The 18,698-nt window shown below is 41.4% G+C and overlaps 1 protein-coding gene across 5 annotated transcripts in view; it reads right to left on the bottom strand.

The window, feature by feature from the left end:
- The window catches only part of TPK1 (thiamin pyrophosphokinase 1), a 585,523-nt gene that overhangs the window by 419,683 nt on the left and 147,142 nt on the right, over positions 1 to 18,698 (bottom strand). For all 5 annotated transcript variants that reach the window (XM_066585416.1, XM_066585418.1, XM_066585413.1 and 2 more), the window contains exon 4: positions 4,039 to 4,108. In XM_066585416.1, coding sequence (XP_066441513.1) covers positions 4,039 to 4,108 — 70 coding nt within the window. The remainder of the gene's footprint in view (positions 1 to 4,038; positions 4,109 to 18,698) is intronic.

The raw sequence follows: 18,698 nt of genomic DNA on the forward strand, positions 1-18,698 counted from the left end.
ATGGCTTTATTCCATGGTCTACCCAAAATCCATAAGGGAATATTTCCACCTCCATTGCGACCGATAGTTGCAGGGATCGGCTCACCCTGTGAGCATTTGAGCTCGTGGGTGGACCGATCCCTGCAACCGTTAGTATATAGAACTCCTGGTTTTTTGAGAGACAGCAAGCATGTAATACAAAAATTACAATATATGAAGTGGAGTGATGACCTATGTTGGATTCTATGTGATGTCAAGGATTTATATTCTTGCATACCACACCATGCGGCCATAGAAGCAGTACGTTTTCATTTACAGAATTTCAGTAACTACAGTAATGAATTAAAGGAGTTTATTTTGTTATCCACGGAATTTTTATTAACACATAATTTTTTCTCCTTTGATCAACAATTTTTCTTACAAATTTCTGGAGCCCCGATGGGGTCAAAATTTTCTCCGGTTATAGCCAACCTCTTTATGAGTTGGTGGGAGGATTCTTTTATATTTAATCATAATAATCCTTTTGCTGGCCGCATGGTGTGGTATGCGAGATACATTGATGATATAATAATTATTTGGAACAAAGGTCCGGAACAAAATAGTGTACATGAACAAATTGGTCAGTTTGAAAATTACATCAATAATAATTCTGTGAATTTACAGTTCACCGTAACACATAGCAATGTTGAAGTACCATTTCTTGATTTAACCCTAAGAGGTAATTGTATCAAAGGAATAGAGACCAAATTATACAGAAAAACGACAGCAGGTAACACCATACTACATGCTAATAGTGGGCATCCCAAACACACTATTAAAGCTATCCCCGTAGGGGAACTAATACGGGCAAAACGATCCTGTTCAGACAATGCTTTTTTTGATGCAGCTAAAAAGGATATCAAAAATAGGCTGCATCAAAGAGGTTATAAACAGACATCATTAGATGAGGCATGTACCAAAATAGAAACAATCAATAGGGAAGAATTACTTAAGGATAAATGTACAAAGAAAAAAGGGAATATTAACAAGGGAATGGTTTTCTCTACGGCATATAGCAGAAATTTTTATGAAATTAAAAAAATATTTTTCAAATTTTTGCCTGTTTTAAGACAGGATGACACTGTTGATAAGATATTAAAGGAAGGAATTAAATGTGTTGCAAAAAGAAGTAAAAACTTGGGAGATCTAATAGCACCTAGTACCTTTTCTTCCAAAAAGGAAAAACCGCAATGGATGAAATTTCAGGGTTTTTTCCGCTGCGGTAATCCTAGATGTACTGTCTGTCACTTAGTGGATAAGAGAAAAACCTTTTCTGATAGCGATGGCAATAGAGAGTATAAAATTTACAATTTTATTAACTGCAACACTATTAATGTAGTTTATATGATTCATTGCAGAGAGTGTAATTTGAACTACATAGGTTGCACTACACGAAAGTTGAAGACGCGAATCAACGAACATATCCGTGATATTAAAAAGGATAATGTGAATAGTTCAGGTGCGGTAAAACACTTTTGTGAGAAACACAAAGGAAATTTAAATAGTTTCTCATTCTGGGGTATTGAAAAAGTCATAAACAAAAAGAAAGGAACAATTAACCCGGATAAAGTGTTTAAAAGGGAAGCGTTTTGGATATTAAACTTAAACACAAGATTCCCGAAAGGAATGAACTATAAAACAGACCTTTTATACATTTATTAGTTGCAGTAAATATTGTTCATCAAAAAATGGATATTAATTCCAACATAATTCCACTTTACCAGTAATGTATGATGTACTGTTATTAATTATAATGTGTTGCTGCCTGCATTACTATATACCAATAATTTGTGTTTTATTTCTATGTTGCTGTCAGAAGGTTTATTCTTATTCTTATTCTTATTTTTATTTTTATTTTTGCTTCTGCAATGATGATGTATGGATTTCACATTTTATGTTATTGAGTGGAGCATATAATACATGAATGTTCGTTTCTATATATCATTTAATATATCATGCATATATATAACATCCAAGACAAGTTCCTGCAGGATGGACAGGTTTTGGTAATTGAAATAATAGATTGCCATGGGTTAATTGCACATGTGTTTTTAATTCACTTATTTTCACTAAACCTTTTTAAGGTTTGCATAATGGCTTTGTTAGTCAGAGGTGAACAAGGTTTCATAACCGAAACGCGTTCTCTGTATCATTCAAGCACCAAAAAGAAAATAAAAAGCAAGTTTTTCCACAATAAGCTGTATTCCTGCAATTGGATTGTTTTGCGTTTATTTAGAGAGAGATCTCCCCTACGTTCCTCCCTGCTCTCCCTGCCCGCCGCCGGCAGCTGAATCTTTGCTCCCGAGCAGGCAGGTACTCGCTAAGGACAATACTCGATCGAGGAATTGCCCTTAGCGAGTATGCTCACTCATCTCTATTAAAAACGCATCGCACAAAATTCGCAAGTTTGTGCTTTGCGATTTTTTTAGGATGCGTTTTTAACATTAGAAAATCCTAGTGACATTTACGCTAAAGAACTGCAGCGATATCGCGATCGCCAGTGTGCAGGAGCCCTAACATGAATGAGTGTTTGGCTGATAAGAATTAACTTATGGGGATAAACAATCGATAATGCAATTGTTCATCTCCATAGGCCGGATGTACATCTTCCTGTTCACACGGTGAGATGTATCGCCAATCAGCAAGCATTTATTGCTCCCAAAAACAAGATGGTCAGCCAACGAACAAGCGCTCATTGTTGACTGATCATTGGTCCCTTTACATGGCCCGCTTGTTGGGCGAACGAGAGTTCTGAAGAACGCTCGGCCCCGATAATCAACCCATGTAAAAAGGACCACAGTCTCAATAGGAGATCTGTCCTGGAAGCTGGACTGTGGCTTAGTTTCCCTCTGCTCTCTCCTCTCCTGCACATTATCATCAGCTGATTTATGACCATAACAAGGTTCACCTTTGTTGTGGTCATAAACTAGCTGATAACAAGGAGAAGAGAGATAATCAGCCTAGTAGTCCATCTTCGCTGACAGATCTACTACTGTACTAGGTTTCACTCCCATTGAAATCAATGGGAGTGATGCCTTCTATTACACTTCTGGCTCCGACCCCAATACGGACGTCTGTGCCAATTACCTACTCTGCACTGGGAAGTCAGGAAATTGTTACCGACATGACATGAAGACGATAATACAATTCCTTTATAACCAAGGAAAATACTTTTTTTTCCCCAAAGCCTATGATTAGTATTGCTATTGAACATCATCATGAACATTTGTCCCTGGTTTGCCAACGTATCCATTAAATGTACCAACCGCCCATGAAACTCTCTCAGCATGTACTGAGAACATACCCGTTTGTGGTTATTGTCTTTTACAATAAAGTAGATTATAAGCATATTAGTAAAAAAAAAAAAGATGGGAGTCCATCTAGGATTTACAACATGATGAAACCTTCAAAGCAAATGAAGCAAGTTGCTCTGCCATTTGTCTAATGTGAAACAATGGTTAATTCTCTGCACGCTTTAAATGTTAGTTTATAGGTGCAATAAAAGCCAGGATTGTATACCTAGACATCTATATCCTGAAAGCAATGATCTGCAGCATGGCTATACAATCACACAGAAAGGCCCAATAAAGAAATAAGGCCCAATAAAAAAAGAAAAGAAGGTGTACTTAGCTGTCTTTTGTCACAGTGATCCAGTGTTGCAGCCCCACCATGGTCCCGGAGTTAGTTGTGACAGACGACATCACAGAAGTCAAGTGACCACTGCAGCTAATGGGAGGCTACAACATCACCATTCGGAACGCCTGGCATCATAGCGCCCAAGGTGTTAGTGCTGCTTTCAGCGGTCACCTGACTACCGTGGTCATCTGCCACATCAAATTGTGGGAACACTGCAGAGCTGCAGCACTGGATTATAGAGGCAGTGGTGGGGTAAGTATGCCTCATGCAGCTACATACCGATAGAAGCCTGTAGTGTCAAGAACAGAGGAACCAAGGAAAATGTTGAGGATAATGTATAATACCTGCTGCATAGCAATACTACATCATAAAACTAAAACTTACTCATCTTGTTGCCCAACTGTGATGTCGTGTAGACGATTTGCTCCTCCATCGGCGCAGGCTTTTATAGTAGCTACAAGAAAACAGCATCATATTAGCAAATCATTGTATATCAATTATCCAATAATCGCAAATTGAGTTACTAAATAGTTAGTACATTCCCAAATCAGTGTATTAACACTGTTACAGTCATACATTAGAACTAAACTACAGTTACAAGGGTTATACATTGAATATGCAATATCAGACAAGATCACTATGTGGTTCCTGACACCACACAATGGAATGCTGAGGGTACCATGAGCCAGAGGGGTTGGATAATATAAGTTTTCTACACCATGGAACTTTTAGGTAAGATTTTGTGGGTGTGGGATTGAGTTTAGTCTTCGGAAAACTCCATTTCACTTACATGAGCTGTCAGCTGTAAATTCTTATATTCTGCATTGCCAGACCAGCAAGTGTTGACCCACCAAGCCATAGATCAATCTGATTTAAAGCTACTTCCGAGAGCAGCACGTTAGGGCCCCTGCTTTTCACCCTTTAATCCATCCAATTGGGATCTGGGCTTCACTGCTGTACCCCCAGGCCATTATCCCAAGAGTAGTCTCAGTTCTGTGGCAGCTGATGCAGACGGTCAGAGGAATCATAGAGCGATAGCGGAGAAGTGGGCAGAGACATGGTTAATATATAAAGCTAAGGTCAGGATGGATGTAACAATAAGACAAGCAGAAGGTCAGGGCAGGCAACAGACATGTATAACTTCGTCAAAGGAGAAGCTGAGTCAGGATTAGGAGATGACAAAAAAGCTGGGTGAATCAGGCATAGGTCAAACCCAGAGTTAAACAGAATACAGAAGCCTGTTTGCAGAAGTATATAGAACCTACTGATGGCACCCAGCAATGGGGGATGGGGTCCTAAATAGCAAAGGAGCTAACTGAATTGGCAAGGGATGTAAAACCTGTGTGTGTGGGCTGACCCTTTAAGAAGTGAGCTGGGTGCATGCATCCTTCAGGCAGCACTGACAAGAGCTGGATTGGATAATGGCACGGTGTCTGCTGCATCTGATGGCTGGGGAAGGTCTGGGACCACAATCACCAGGTAAGGAAGTCGTTGGCTGTGGTCACCAATCGTGACACTCATTAACGAACAATACTAGAACATCTTTTCTTAGGACTCTGTGTTGTACAGCTTTTCTGCTATTCCTCATGGACCCCTATGAATAAAGGGCGCCGGCTGTGATTGGCTTACACTCGATCCAATCACAGTGCTTACTTACACAGTGTTGACAGTGAGGGAATTCAAAGCCGAGATGACAGCAGGGAGAATTCTCAAGCAACTTGCTGCACCCCCGGGGAGACCATCACGCCGGGGACACAGATGCCGGCTGGGAGGGGAGTATTGCATTATTTCTTTACCTAGTCTACTCGTATACTCAAGTCAATAAGTTTTATCAGTTTTTTGTGGTAAAACTTATTGACTCAGCTTATACTTGAGTCGGCTAATACTTGAGTATATACGGTAATTATCACTTAGTTTTTTGAAGCTACTTTTTCATACCTTTTTATCTAAAGAATGGCTTCTATAAAAATATTTTTAGATGCAAATTTACACTAAAATAAAGTATTACCTTCACTGACTATAAGCTCCTTTTTTAATACATAGCTTTTACTAATATAAATGTTAAAATGAAAAGGCTTCAAAAACGACATGTATCGTAATCTACTGTGGGAGGTGTGAGGGTTATGAACATATTAATTTATATATGTATGTATCTTTGATACACGTTTCCGGAGGCTTTAGGCCTAAATTGTACACTCTATTCTGTGTCCTATGAAAAGCTCTGATAAATGCTTGTACATTTAGGTTAGTACTTAATTACATTAAGTAGAGGTGTAATCTTAAATGTCCATCATGTCTCCAAGATCTTGTTAATCTCGTTACAATGATCAAAGGATAATGGAATGCTTCGATCATTAACTGCTGTCTAGGGCATGTGATTAAAATGTAGATTGTGATAAAGAATCAAGGTACTAGACAGTCAGTCTACATTCCAACAAAAGAAGCCATGTTTATTGAGAAAACGCAATTATTCACCACCTTAGTACTTTGACCTCAGTATAACAGATTGAACTTTGTAACACTAGCCTTTGCACTGATACGCCTACTGATACGCCTACTGATACTCCTATTTTTTGTATAAGAAATGACAATGTACAGAATAAACACAGATTGCTTCTAGACACAGGCCTGATCTCTGTGTTTCATTGCTTTTTCACGGCGGCCGCCATAACCACCTCTGATTTGGAGCCTCACAGCATATTGACGGAACATTGAATTCCACAACAGTAATTGGTGCCCAGAACGTGGGGCTTGAAGGAACAAGAAGACCACCTGCACCTCAAACCCCCCCGGACCCAGATGGGATAAGGAGCCACTCGGAACCACGGATTTACAAAAACTGCGCAGTAAGGTAAGGCTTTATCTTGCCACAATCTATCCGTGCTTCTTGGCTGCTCCTTTCCTGTCCGAGGGGTAAGAAGTGCATGCCTCTTATAAATCTTCAAGCTTTTTTTTTTTTAAGAATTCATATGGTGGGCTGAATATGCTGTGCAGGTGTTCTTTAACTGTTATTGTCTTTATTTGTTACTTTGCATGGTCAGTGTACAGAATATGAAACCCTCTTGCCGATCTCTGGAAGGCATGGTATAAATTGTACCAGGGAAGCCTAAAATTTTCAGGGGATAAAATCCCTGATGGGAGCCTCTTATAGGTATAAGAGAAGTAGTTGAGACGGGGGAAAAATAAGCAGGGTTGGGAGGTACCGACACTTACAGACAAGTGAGGAAGTACTGACACTTAAAAAAAAGTAGTAACTGACATTCAAATGTTTTTGTCTTTATGTGTGCCTGTTTATGCACGAGTGAGTGATTGATGAGTTGACCTGATCGACGGAACCTGACCTCCGGGGTGCAAATATAAATCTCTATGTCCCGTGTTAACAGGAACCTGATCAGTGACGCTGAAAGGAGTCCCTAACAAGGCCACGATTCTGGACAGGGCCCCCTGCAGTTCCGTTTGTATATTTCAACGGTCAGGGGATTGTTTTAGGTGTATGAAAGGATAAAATAATAAGCCTCTTGGTGTACATAAACCGCCAGCCATGGGCAATACTGCTGGTAAAGAGGATAAGGTATGGAAGACAGCTAAAGAAATTGTACAAGAAAGAGAAGGCAGAGCTGCAGTTGGTAGAGGATGTGATAAATTGTTTAAGCACATAGGATATAAAGGGACAGGAGTATTAGATCTCCAGCAGTGGGAAAGGTTTTCAGACAGTCATGCTGGGTGGGCAAAAGATAATGGATTACAGGAAATGTTGAATAGTTGGAAAAAGGCAAGTAGAGATATAGAAGATGCAGGATATCAGAGAAAAGAATTCAAAGGACAGATATATTATGCTCCCCCATTGCCAGGTCAGTTCCCTCTTCCACCTCCACCCCCCCCCCTTCATCTCAATTCCAACAGTCTCCCCCACCCTATGCCAAGCCATCCACTCCAAGGTCAAACACTGGACAGGAGGGATGGACCTGCTGGCATTGTGGACAACAAAACCCGGATTGGAGAGAGAGCTGCCCTGCTTGCGGAGCTCCTCGGCACAAACCGGTTATGCCTATGCTCACTAGATCCAAGGCTAGTGAGTGGAAGCATGGAGAAGAGGACAAGGAGGAGATGCAGGGAGCGGAGAGTGGTATAGGAGCTGATGTAACACAGGGGGAAGGCAGAAGGAGCCAATATGATATGACCTCACAAAAAGTTAAATATAGACCATGGACACCTCAAGAGCATATGTCACTTATACAGCAATTACCAGACCCCATGACCAGACCTATGCCTTTCTTTAGACAGATAGCACAAATACAAGACACATACTCTGCAACATCAGCTGAACTGGGTCCTTTGATTATGTTAAAAACAGGGGAGGCAGTGGGAACTATAATTTTAAATTATGTGAAAGACTATTGTGGCACAGATTGGGATAAAATTAAACATAGAGAATTAAAAAGTGGTAAGATATTTTTAATTGGTCTAGAACGTTGGGCAAAAGAAAAATTAAAAGAATCCTCCCTGTCTCTTTCTAATGTCACACAAGAGAAGGATGAAAGTGTAGAGCAATTTTATGCCCGCCTTCAACAACGTTGGTCAGATCTGGGGTATAGGGGCATACAAGAATTGGGTGACCATGTACTTAGCATGGCCTTTGTAGAGGGGTTGCGAGAACCCTTGAGGTCTAAACTCATGGATAACAAGCCTGAGTGGAGACAATATGAAGCAGCAGGCCTGGTGCAAGCAGCCAAGGGCATTGAACTAAATTTAAAAATCAAAAAAGGACATAGCTCTGTTATGATAGCACAATACAGCACCTTATCACTGGAAGGCCTTAGGACTAAAATAAACTTTATTGATATTATAATTTATTAAAAACCACTAACCTTGAGGGAGGTGGTTAAACTAAACAGACATACAAATACAGACAAGGATACAAATATCGATCGTCAAGAGGACGAGATAAATGGTAGATTATTATTGGGGAAAGGTATGTTGATATATAAAGCACGATTTCCCTATATGAGAAACAAAGGCAAACAAAATGTCCGCTTGATGGCAACCAAATTTCTATGCCACAATGGGCAAATGGTTATATCGTGTGGACACTATGCTGAGAGAACAAAATAAAACAGGGCACCCATCCCAAACATAACCTTAAGTGCCATTTCTGTGGTAAGCCTGGGCACTTTAAACGGGAGTGTAGAAAATTCCTCCAGCAGAGGGGTAGTGAACAACCCACAAAAGCACGACTCGCCAAGGGAGAAATAGAAAACCAAGATTGAATAGTCGGCGACCCTCTGCCCTTCTTCCCCATGAGCAATGTAAAAGAGGGTGTGGCCATTTTTCTTAAAGGGGAAGTACTCAATAAGGAAATTCCTTTCCTTGTTGATACAGGGGCAGCAACCTCAGTCATCCAAAGCCACCTAATTCCTCCAGCATACCGGCAAAATACAGCTCAAACTGTTGTAGGTCTTGAAGGAGTTCCTAAGAAACTTCAGGAAACAGACCCTCTCCCCATAAAATTCAGAGACCAGACAGTGTTAACAAAACTATTGGTGAGTGGTGATATTCCACTGTCAGTTATGGGCACAGACATACTCTCTGCCCTGTCAGCTTCCATTCAGTTTACTGAAGAAGGAACAGTGCAGATTGATTTTGCAAAAACAAACGCAGAACAATTTTGCCAGATGGTGGCTTCTCTAGATGATCCACAGCCAATTTTCCTCTTAACTACAGAAGAGGAAATAATATTACAGGAAGTTCCACAGGAACTCTGGGCCAAGTCCAAAACAGATATTGGTCATATGAATGTGACACCCATGGTAGTCACACTAAAACCAGGATGCGTAACCCCCCAAGTAAAACAATATCCATTGGGTAGGGCCCAAGAGGATTCTATAGGCCCACAAATTACAGACTTAATTCAAATGGGGGCACTACGGGAAATAACATCACCAGCCAATACTCCCCTCTTCCCAGTTAAAAAGAAAACACAAAAGGGACAACTAGATGTTTATCGCATGGTACATGATCTTCGGGAAATTAATAAAGTAACTGTACTCGACACCCCAGTAGTGCCAAATCCACATACGCTTTTAGCACAAGTCCCGCCCACTGCGACATTTTTTACAGTGATAGATCTTGCAAATGCGTTTTTCAGTGTACCGATCCATCCGGATTGCCAGTACCTTTTTGCTTTTACCTTCAAGGGTAAACAATACGCTTGGACCGTCCTGCCACAAGGTGCGCAGAATTCTCCAAACATGTACACCCAGGCACTCCAGTCTGTTTTGCAGGCCTGGACTCCGCCTGATGGAACTGTGCTGTTGCAATATGTTGATGACCTTCTGCTTTGCGCTGAGGATCTGAAAACATGTCAATCTGCATCCATTTCTCTTCTAAAATTTTTAGCAGAAAATGGCTGCAAGGCTTCAAAGGAAAAATTACAGCTTTGTAAACAAAAGGTTGTGTTTCTAGGCCATTGCCTAGCTCAAGGAACCAAACATCTCACAGAAGAACGAAAAGCTGCAGTTCAAGCCATTTCTGTACCTTCTTCTGCTGCCAAACTCCGCACCTTTTTGGGGCTTGTCTCATACTGCCGTCCTTGGATCCGTTCTGCCTCATCCCTGATGCAACCACTCTATGATTGTCTTCCAAGTGTTCCTTTCTCTCTCACTCCTGAAGCAACTGACAATTTCCATACACTAAAACTCTCTATTCTCAGTTCTCCAGCACTGGGAATTCCTAATTACACTCTACCTTTCACTCTCTTCTGCACTGAACTTTCTGGTCATGCGACGGCAGTGTTGACACAAAAACATGGAGGACGTCCACGGCCACTTGGGTATTACTCCATGAGATTGGATCCGGTGGCCCGAGGAGCCCCCTCCTGTGTCCGTGCGGTAGCAGCAGTACAAGCAATGGTTGACAAATCTTCTGAGTTGGTCCTGGACTACCCCCTAGTGGTTCTCACCCCCCATGACATCCAGAGTATACTCACTCAAGTACAACCTAAACACCTGTCTTTAGCTCGTCAAATAAGGTTACAATGTGCCTTGCTCATGCCTCCTAACATCTCCTTCCAACGGTGCACTACCTTGAACCCGGCTACTCTTCTTCCAATCGAGTATCCCGATTCAAATGGGGGGTGGGGGATTTGGGTACTGCAGATCAGTTATTTTTAAATTCTGTACAGCATGATTCTGATTTGATTCAAAACACCAGCATGATTGTCTAGAATTGATGCAGCAAGAAACTGCAGGTTTTGAATCAGTTACTGAAACGCCTATTGACAATGCACATTTTGAGCTTTTTGTAGATGGTTCACGGTACCAAGGTGAGGATGGCCGATTCCATACCGGGTATGCAGTAGTCACACAACATGATGTCCTAAAAGCAGAAGCTCTGCCTCCGCATGTCTCAGCACAAGAAGCGGAATTGAAGGCCCTCACTGAGGCGTGTAGAGTGGCAGAAGGTAAAACAGCAAACGTTTACACTGATTCCAGGTATGCATTTGGCATAGCTCATGATTACGGCCCAATATGGAAGGCCAGACAATTTTTAACTTCTGTAGGACAACCCATTAAGAATGGTGCAGCAGTACAGAACCTTATGAAAGCCCTACTCCTACCGGATAAAGTAGCAATCCTAAAGGTGAAAGCTCATACTAAAGCCGACACTGCAGAAGCAAAAGGCAACGCCCTCGCAGACTTCACAGCAAAGGCAGCGGCCCTCAAACCATGGAAGAAAGAAGAAAAGAAGATACTGACCGCACAAGTCAGAGACTATGATTTGGACTTTGATAAAAATATGGACATTGATGTACTAAAGACATTACAGTCACAAGCCAGCAAAGAAGAAAAAGATAAATGGACTAATATGGGAGCAGTAGAACAGGGTGGCGTATAGCAAACAGTCAGTAGAACTTGCCTACCACGATCCCTGTACCCCATGATGGCCCAGCTGATCCATGGAAAGACTCACCTATCGAAGGCAGCTATGCTACTGACGCTTGAGAGAGAATCGGTGGCCCCTGGGTTCTCTGTAACTGCTGCATCATTTGTCCAATCTTGTATGATCTGTGCCGTGAGCAACCCAGGACAGAAAGTAAAGGTCCCGCAAAAACACTTGCCTAGGCCACTCTACCCATTTCAGAGATTGCAAATTGACTATATTCAGCTCCCACGTGTGGGGAAATATGAATATGTGCTTGTTGTTGTTGATATCTTCTCAGGTTGGGTTGAGGCCTACACCATCACCAAGGCAACTGCTCAGGCAACAGCAAAGAAGCTCATGAATGAGGTAGTCTGCAGGTATGGGGTACCAGAGGTAATCGAGTCAGACAGGGGTACACATTTCACAGGTGAAATAATGCAACACATCATGTCTGCCCTGGGTATTTCCCAAGCATTTCACACCCCTTATCATCCACAAAGTAGTGGGAAGGTAGAAAGGATGAATGGTACCCTAAAACTAAAAATACAGAAAGCAATGAAAGAAACAGGCAAACCATGGACTGAGTGCCTCCCATTGGCCCTTTTCTCAGTCAGATATGTGCCTAACAGAAAAACAGGATTATCACCATATGAAATCTTGTTTGGGTGCGCACCCAGATTGGGTCTGTACTTTCCACAGGTACTGCAGGCCCAGTATGGTACTCTAACTGACTATGTTATGTCCTTAAATGCACGCCTAAAGGCAACACACAATCAAGTGTTTTCTTCAATTCCAGATCCAAATTCTCTTGAAGGAACGCATGATCTGCAGCCCGGAGATTGGGTAGTGACAAAGAGACATGTGAGGAGGACATTGGAACCAAGGTTTGACGGCCCGTATCAAGTGCTGCTCACAACCAGTACTGCCGTCAAACTAGAGGGTAAAACCAATTGGGTACATGCCTCACATTGCAAAAAGGTTAAGAAACCACAATATGAGAGAAATGAGACTATTCCTGGTGCTTGGAATTCTCCTGCTTATCGCCAGGGCCTGGACCCTGACGCCAGCGGGAAAGTTGAAATTGGCACAAACTAAGGAAGGAGGTGTTGTTAGAAGCTACTGGGGTTGGGCAAATAAAACTAAAGCCAGACAGCAAGATGAGTTCATATGTGAAGGCAATCATAGGTGCATAATAGCCAATTTTACACTAGGAGAGACCAGTGGCTTATATGTCCCCTCCAATAAATTTAAAGGTCGTTCATATGTCATACAGGAAGGAGAGCATCCTTGGATAAACATTATCAGTAGAGTAAATATCTCATGCTATAAACTAACCCAAGGATGTGTGGCTCATATAGATAAGCAGTTCACATATGAGCATCTTTCAAAAACGTTAATGTGTAAGGGTGACCAAGTTGGAAGAGGAGGCACAAACCAGACAATATCTTTAAAAGATACATATACTCTCCTGTGCATTAATGGTACTCCTATAGCCAACTCTCTAATGTGGTTAAACCTTTTGACCGTCCTGGAAACAACCCCTGTGGTACACACTGACAATTTAGTTAGGCTCCCCCATACATGTAAAAATGTCTCAACCAAACAACAGAGGACCGTAGTGCAGTTTAATATATCTTTCCCTGTAATGAAATCATGCTCTAGAATGAAGAGAGAATGGTACGATACTCTTCTTGGAGGAATAGGAGCAGGCACAGGGGTTTTAAATTCAATAGATTTAGAAGTAATGAAAAATAAGATGGCAGGGGAAGGAAGAGATGTGTCTAATCTGGTCAATATTCAGGCACAATGGATGCCCTCCATATTCCTCCCCCAACATCTTGCATTAGGATATAATAAGGATGTATTAACGCTTTTTAATCTGAGTTTTGGGGTTCAAAATGATTTGTTTGTAAATATGAGTAAATTCATAAACTATACACAATGTAGCCTGCAATATGTATATATGATTCACGAGAAGGATAAAGCACAGTCAGATTTGATGACAAAGAATGAAAAATTGTGGAGAAATATTTTCAAGAATGTAATTCCAGTAGCATCCTGGATACGGCCCCGGGCTGATAGTGTAGAATGCTCTGATGAATATTGCACTGGAGAAATGACTTTTTATGATGTAAAGGACACAAGCCTGATGTGTAAGTTTGTAGTACTACCTGTGGTGTTCGGACCGCCTCTATATGCTTTCCAATATTGGTTGCCCAAGTTCACAGGTACTATGATTGATAGTGAAAATAAAACCCATGGCATAGAGAACTGTGAAGAAACACTGGATGGCCTAGTATGCGGACGGAGTACAGCCGCATATGAGCCATGTTTCCTGCAGCCTTCAGTCAGCATATGTGATTGGACGGTGCTACCTGCGTCTTTCCATATGCTGATAGAAGTTGGCCCCCAATATATATGCTTTGTTACCAACCAAACTAAAACCACCAGTATGTATAATCTCACCACTCCATTTTCTGGATGTTTACAGAACATATCGGTGATACATTGGTTTACAGAAACTTACACCTTTTTGCCAGATGCTGAAGCTGCAATAAAGTATTACTGGCACCCAGATGCTATCTCTATGTCAAATCTGACTATATCCTTGGGTAGAATTGTAAGACTAATGAAAGACACTGAACAATTTCAAAAGCATTTGGATGTTACTAACCTCTCCCTTATGGAATTAGAAAAACAAACTATATGGGTAGGAGATAAGTTGGTCAGCATAGGTAATAAAATCCAGATAGACACCGAATAAAACTGGTATGATATTTTTACTGGATGGTCACCTACAGCAGGAAAGATGATGGATTTTATGTTTCACCCATTACTAATACTGTTTCTTTTGTTCATTCTTTTGAGTGTTTGCAACTTATGGACATTCTGTGGGATACGGAGACAAGCAAATTATCTGGAATCGCTCCCTCTACGATATCGTTAAAACAGTCAAAAGAGTAAAAGAGCACCAACAGTGGGGATCCGGCGAAGAGGATAGAAAGACTGGAAGGGGTGGCTTAGCACCCTTGATAGTACCACAACAAAGGCTCTTTTCAAGATGGACTGTTTCAAATGGGGGATTGTGAGGGTTATGAACATATTAATTTATATATGTATGTATCTTTGATACACGTTTCCGGAGGCTTTAGGCCTAAATTGTACACTCTATTCTGTGTCCTATGAAAAGCTCTGATAAATGCTTGTACATTTAGGTTAGTACTTAATTACATTAAGTAGAGGTGTAATCTTAAATGTCCATCATGTCTCCAAGATCTTGTTAATCTCGTTACAATGATCAAAGGATAATGGAATGCTTCGATCATTAACTGCTGTCTAGGGCATGTGATTAAAATGTAGATTGTGATAAAGAATCAAGGTACTAGACAGTCAGTCTACATTCCAACAAAAGAAGCCATGTTTATTGAGAAAACGCAATTATTCACCACCTTAGTACTTTGACCTCAGTATAACAGATTGAACTTTGTAACACTAGCCTTTGCACTGATACGCCTACTGATACGCCTACTGATACGCCTACTGATACTCCTTCTATTTTTTGTATAAGAAATGACAATGTACAGAATAAACACAGATTGCTTCTAGACACAGGCCTGATCTCTGTGTTTCATTGCTTTTTCACGGCGGCCGCCATAACCACCTCTGATTTGGAGCCTCACGGCATATTGACGGAACATTGAATTCCACAACAGAGGTATCTTGGTCATCTAGATTTGATGAACTATTTGACCATCATATAATAAAAATCAAGTTCCAAACATGTTGGTCAAGTAAGTAGTATATCGTTTTATTAAATCTGTGACCAACTATATGAAAACGATTAGGAGGTTCTGTCAGATAACATGCTGAGTTGGGGTAGCAATGCATCCCATTCTTCTGTAGAACCAATAATATTATGCCTAGCTACACCGTAACCAAGCAACACGGCATGTCTATTAAAAGATAAAAGGACAAATCAAATATGAATTAGTGCCAATACCAGGGTATTAGGACAGATGTAAATGGCTCATATAGCTTCATGGCTCAACGCATTACTGTCCCGAAAGCGACTCATCAGGAGCCGTTCAAATGATGATCCAAAATTTGTCCGATATTCGGAGATTTATATTTGAGGATGAATCTAATAAAATATATATATTATATATATATATATATATATATATATATATATATATATAATTAATCCTCAACTATAAATATAGATAGATATATGGGGATTGTCCCTGTGGAGGATTTTTTTGTGCTTTTTAGCCTCAGTTCTGTAAAAGGACCTTTCCCTGTGACTTGTTGTCCCTCTCGTTCCAACTCTTCTAATGCCCTTAGTCCTGGTAGGTCATTAGCATCAAGCCCCAGGTTGGTCAATTTGATACGATCCTGGACAGAGAAAAACTTTTTCCATCTGATCTTACATAGGAAGAGGGCCATGTCCTTTGTTCAGCCGAACAGTCTGAAGTGGCTCGACGGGACACAGGACCGGCTCCTCTCCAAAATGCTCGGTTCACCCACAGTCATCCTAGATGAAAGATTTATAATTTGCATCCTATTATCATCCCATCCCTCACTGACGGATGAAATTGGCATGGCGGTTCGTGACATTGTGAGGGACCCCTTGTATGCAGTGCTCTCCGTTTTTTCAGAAAATAATGGCCTATAGGTTGCCCTAAAAATAAAGTATTAGAATAGATTTTCTTTTTTGTTTCACTCATTTTGAAATGCAACATGTCTAATTTTGGGTGATTAGGGTAGCCATGGTCATGGTTTGGGGACATTCACACCTTTCATAATTTTTGTATTTTGATATTTTTCACGGTAAGGCCTCATTGTCCACGGGCCGGTCGGATTCTGTGCGGGGAATCCTGCATGGAATCCAGCCCTGCCCACGGCCCATGACCCCTGCGTACCTCTATTTTTCTGGAAGCGGCGTTTGCACAGACCTCTGCACTTTAGGCTTGCTGTACTGTGCATGGTCCTCACGGCTTGCGCTATACAGGTTTTTTTCCAAACTCCTTTTTTCCCGCAGATCCGCGGCAGTCTGCAGTGTCAGCTGCGGGTGTGCTGCGGATCAGACAGCTTCCATTGACTTCAATGGAAGCCGTCCATGCGGGAACCGCACAAAAAGGTCCGCAAAACAAATCTGCACACTTTGATTTGCGGATGCCCATGCTTTCCTATGGGCGGCCTGATTTGCAGATCTCCCGTGTGGATTCCGCAAATCAAACCTGCCCATGGACATTGGGCCTAATTCAGGCATCGATCTGATCTTCTGTTACAGGAAAAAACAGCCCTTCAACATGGTGACAGGCACTGGCACAGCGGATCTGGGTCTGCTGACCTGAGACTCCACGGCACCAACAGAGGGCAGCTCCACTGCTCATTTTCAGGTACAAAGGCTTTACGCCAGTGGCAATATGTTATAATATGAGGATTTACATTGTGGGTATCTTAACAGGTTAACAAAGTTTCATGTCATCAGTTTGTATAAAAGTATTGAGAAAAAAAACTGTAAAAAAAGAAAATATTTTTTGCTTTGCCAGAAGTATGCTCGCAAACCGTAGCATGCCGATAGAGGTTCTAGAGGCCTTTCATGTGTTGCATACAGTGCATGCTGAATGATGAAGCTCTATTTATCTGTCCGACTCCAGTCCTTCCTCTCATATCTTCAATTTGTTTGTAGAGCACTGTGATTTATAAATTACCCTGTAAGTGAAGGGACATTGATACTTCTGTCAGAAGTTCGCTGCATTTGATTTTGCACTTAAATCTCAAAAGCTTCCACATCTAAAGCTGCTCTGAAATGCAACTTTAATAAATCTGTCAAAATAAACATAACCTGTCGTGGATGGGGTTGTAGAGTCGTCTTCATTTTCTCTGAAGAGAATTGTAGAGTGTAATGAATTGGTCCTTGACACAATGAAACCAAGGAGACAAATGCATCCAGCATAGTTTTTAGTGACCTGATGAAAATTCTGTTTACAATACACTTCTCTGATCAAACTTATATCCCTTGCTGAATGGATGCAACGTTATGTAGCAAGATGAGAATATTACTCTAAATGTATGCTGGAATTCTGCATTGCTTTACATTGCGCTCACCTACAGAATATGTAGTGCCTCCCAATCACACACAACATCCTTGCCTTCTATCTAGTGGTGTTCCCCAAGGCTCTGCCCTAGGGCACCTTCTCTTCTCCATCTACACCTTTGATGTTTGACAGCTTATAGAATTCCATGGCTTTCAGTAAGACATTTAGGCTGATAACACCCATCTTTACCTCTCTGACCCAGGTGGTACATCTCTGCTATTCAGAATCTCAAAGTGTCTGCTTTTCAAGCTTTAAGACTGAACTCATCATCTTTCCTCCATCTCAATTAACATCCCTACCAAAGCTATCATTCAAAATCAATGGCTCAATATTTTTCCCATTTCCATAAGTCTGCTGTCTAGGTATAACATTTGATTCTGCCTTGTCCTTCAAGCTGCACATGCCCTCATCATCTGAACTACACAACATTTTTCTCTATAGCCTCCCATCCAACACAGTTGAACCCCTCTAATCCAACCTCAACTCTATTGCCCAACTAATACACCTATCCTTTCATTACTCCCTTAGCTTTCCCCAATTCCTTCACTGACTCCATACTGTGCAGCAAATCCAGTTTAAAATATTATCAAACTACTAATGACCACTTGTCCTGGTGACATCATCACTCTACCCCCTAGTGACGTCATCACAGGTCCTACAAAACATATATAAAACACAGAGCCTGACCAACAGAAGAACAACAAAGGTAGGGCACTTGGAAGGGGAGGACAAAAATAACAAAATGAGAATAAAACTAAGCCATTATTATCTCAGACACAACTCAGGCGTCCTGACAGAAGACACCAACCTACCACCACCAAAGAGCTCTGGCAGGCTGAAGGACCTGCGGTGATGTCACTGCTGTGCGAGGAGCCACTGTGCAGCTTGGTAGAAAGTACTGTACACTGGATAAGCTAACAGTAGCCACCAGGACCTGTGATGACATCGGTGTCATGTGATCATGTGTGGGTGGAGTCAGGCATCACATGACCAGGGGCTCATCATTGTGTCCAGGAGTCT

The sequence above is a fragment of the Eleutherodactylus coqui genome, chromosome 12, assembly GCF_035609145.1.
Source record: "Eleutherodactylus coqui strain aEleCoq1 chromosome 12, aEleCoq1.hap1, whole genome shotgun sequence".
In the NCBI taxonomy this organism is placed as follows: Eukaryota; Metazoa; Chordata; class Amphibia; order Anura; family Eleutherodactylidae; genus Eleutherodactylus; species Eleutherodactylus coqui.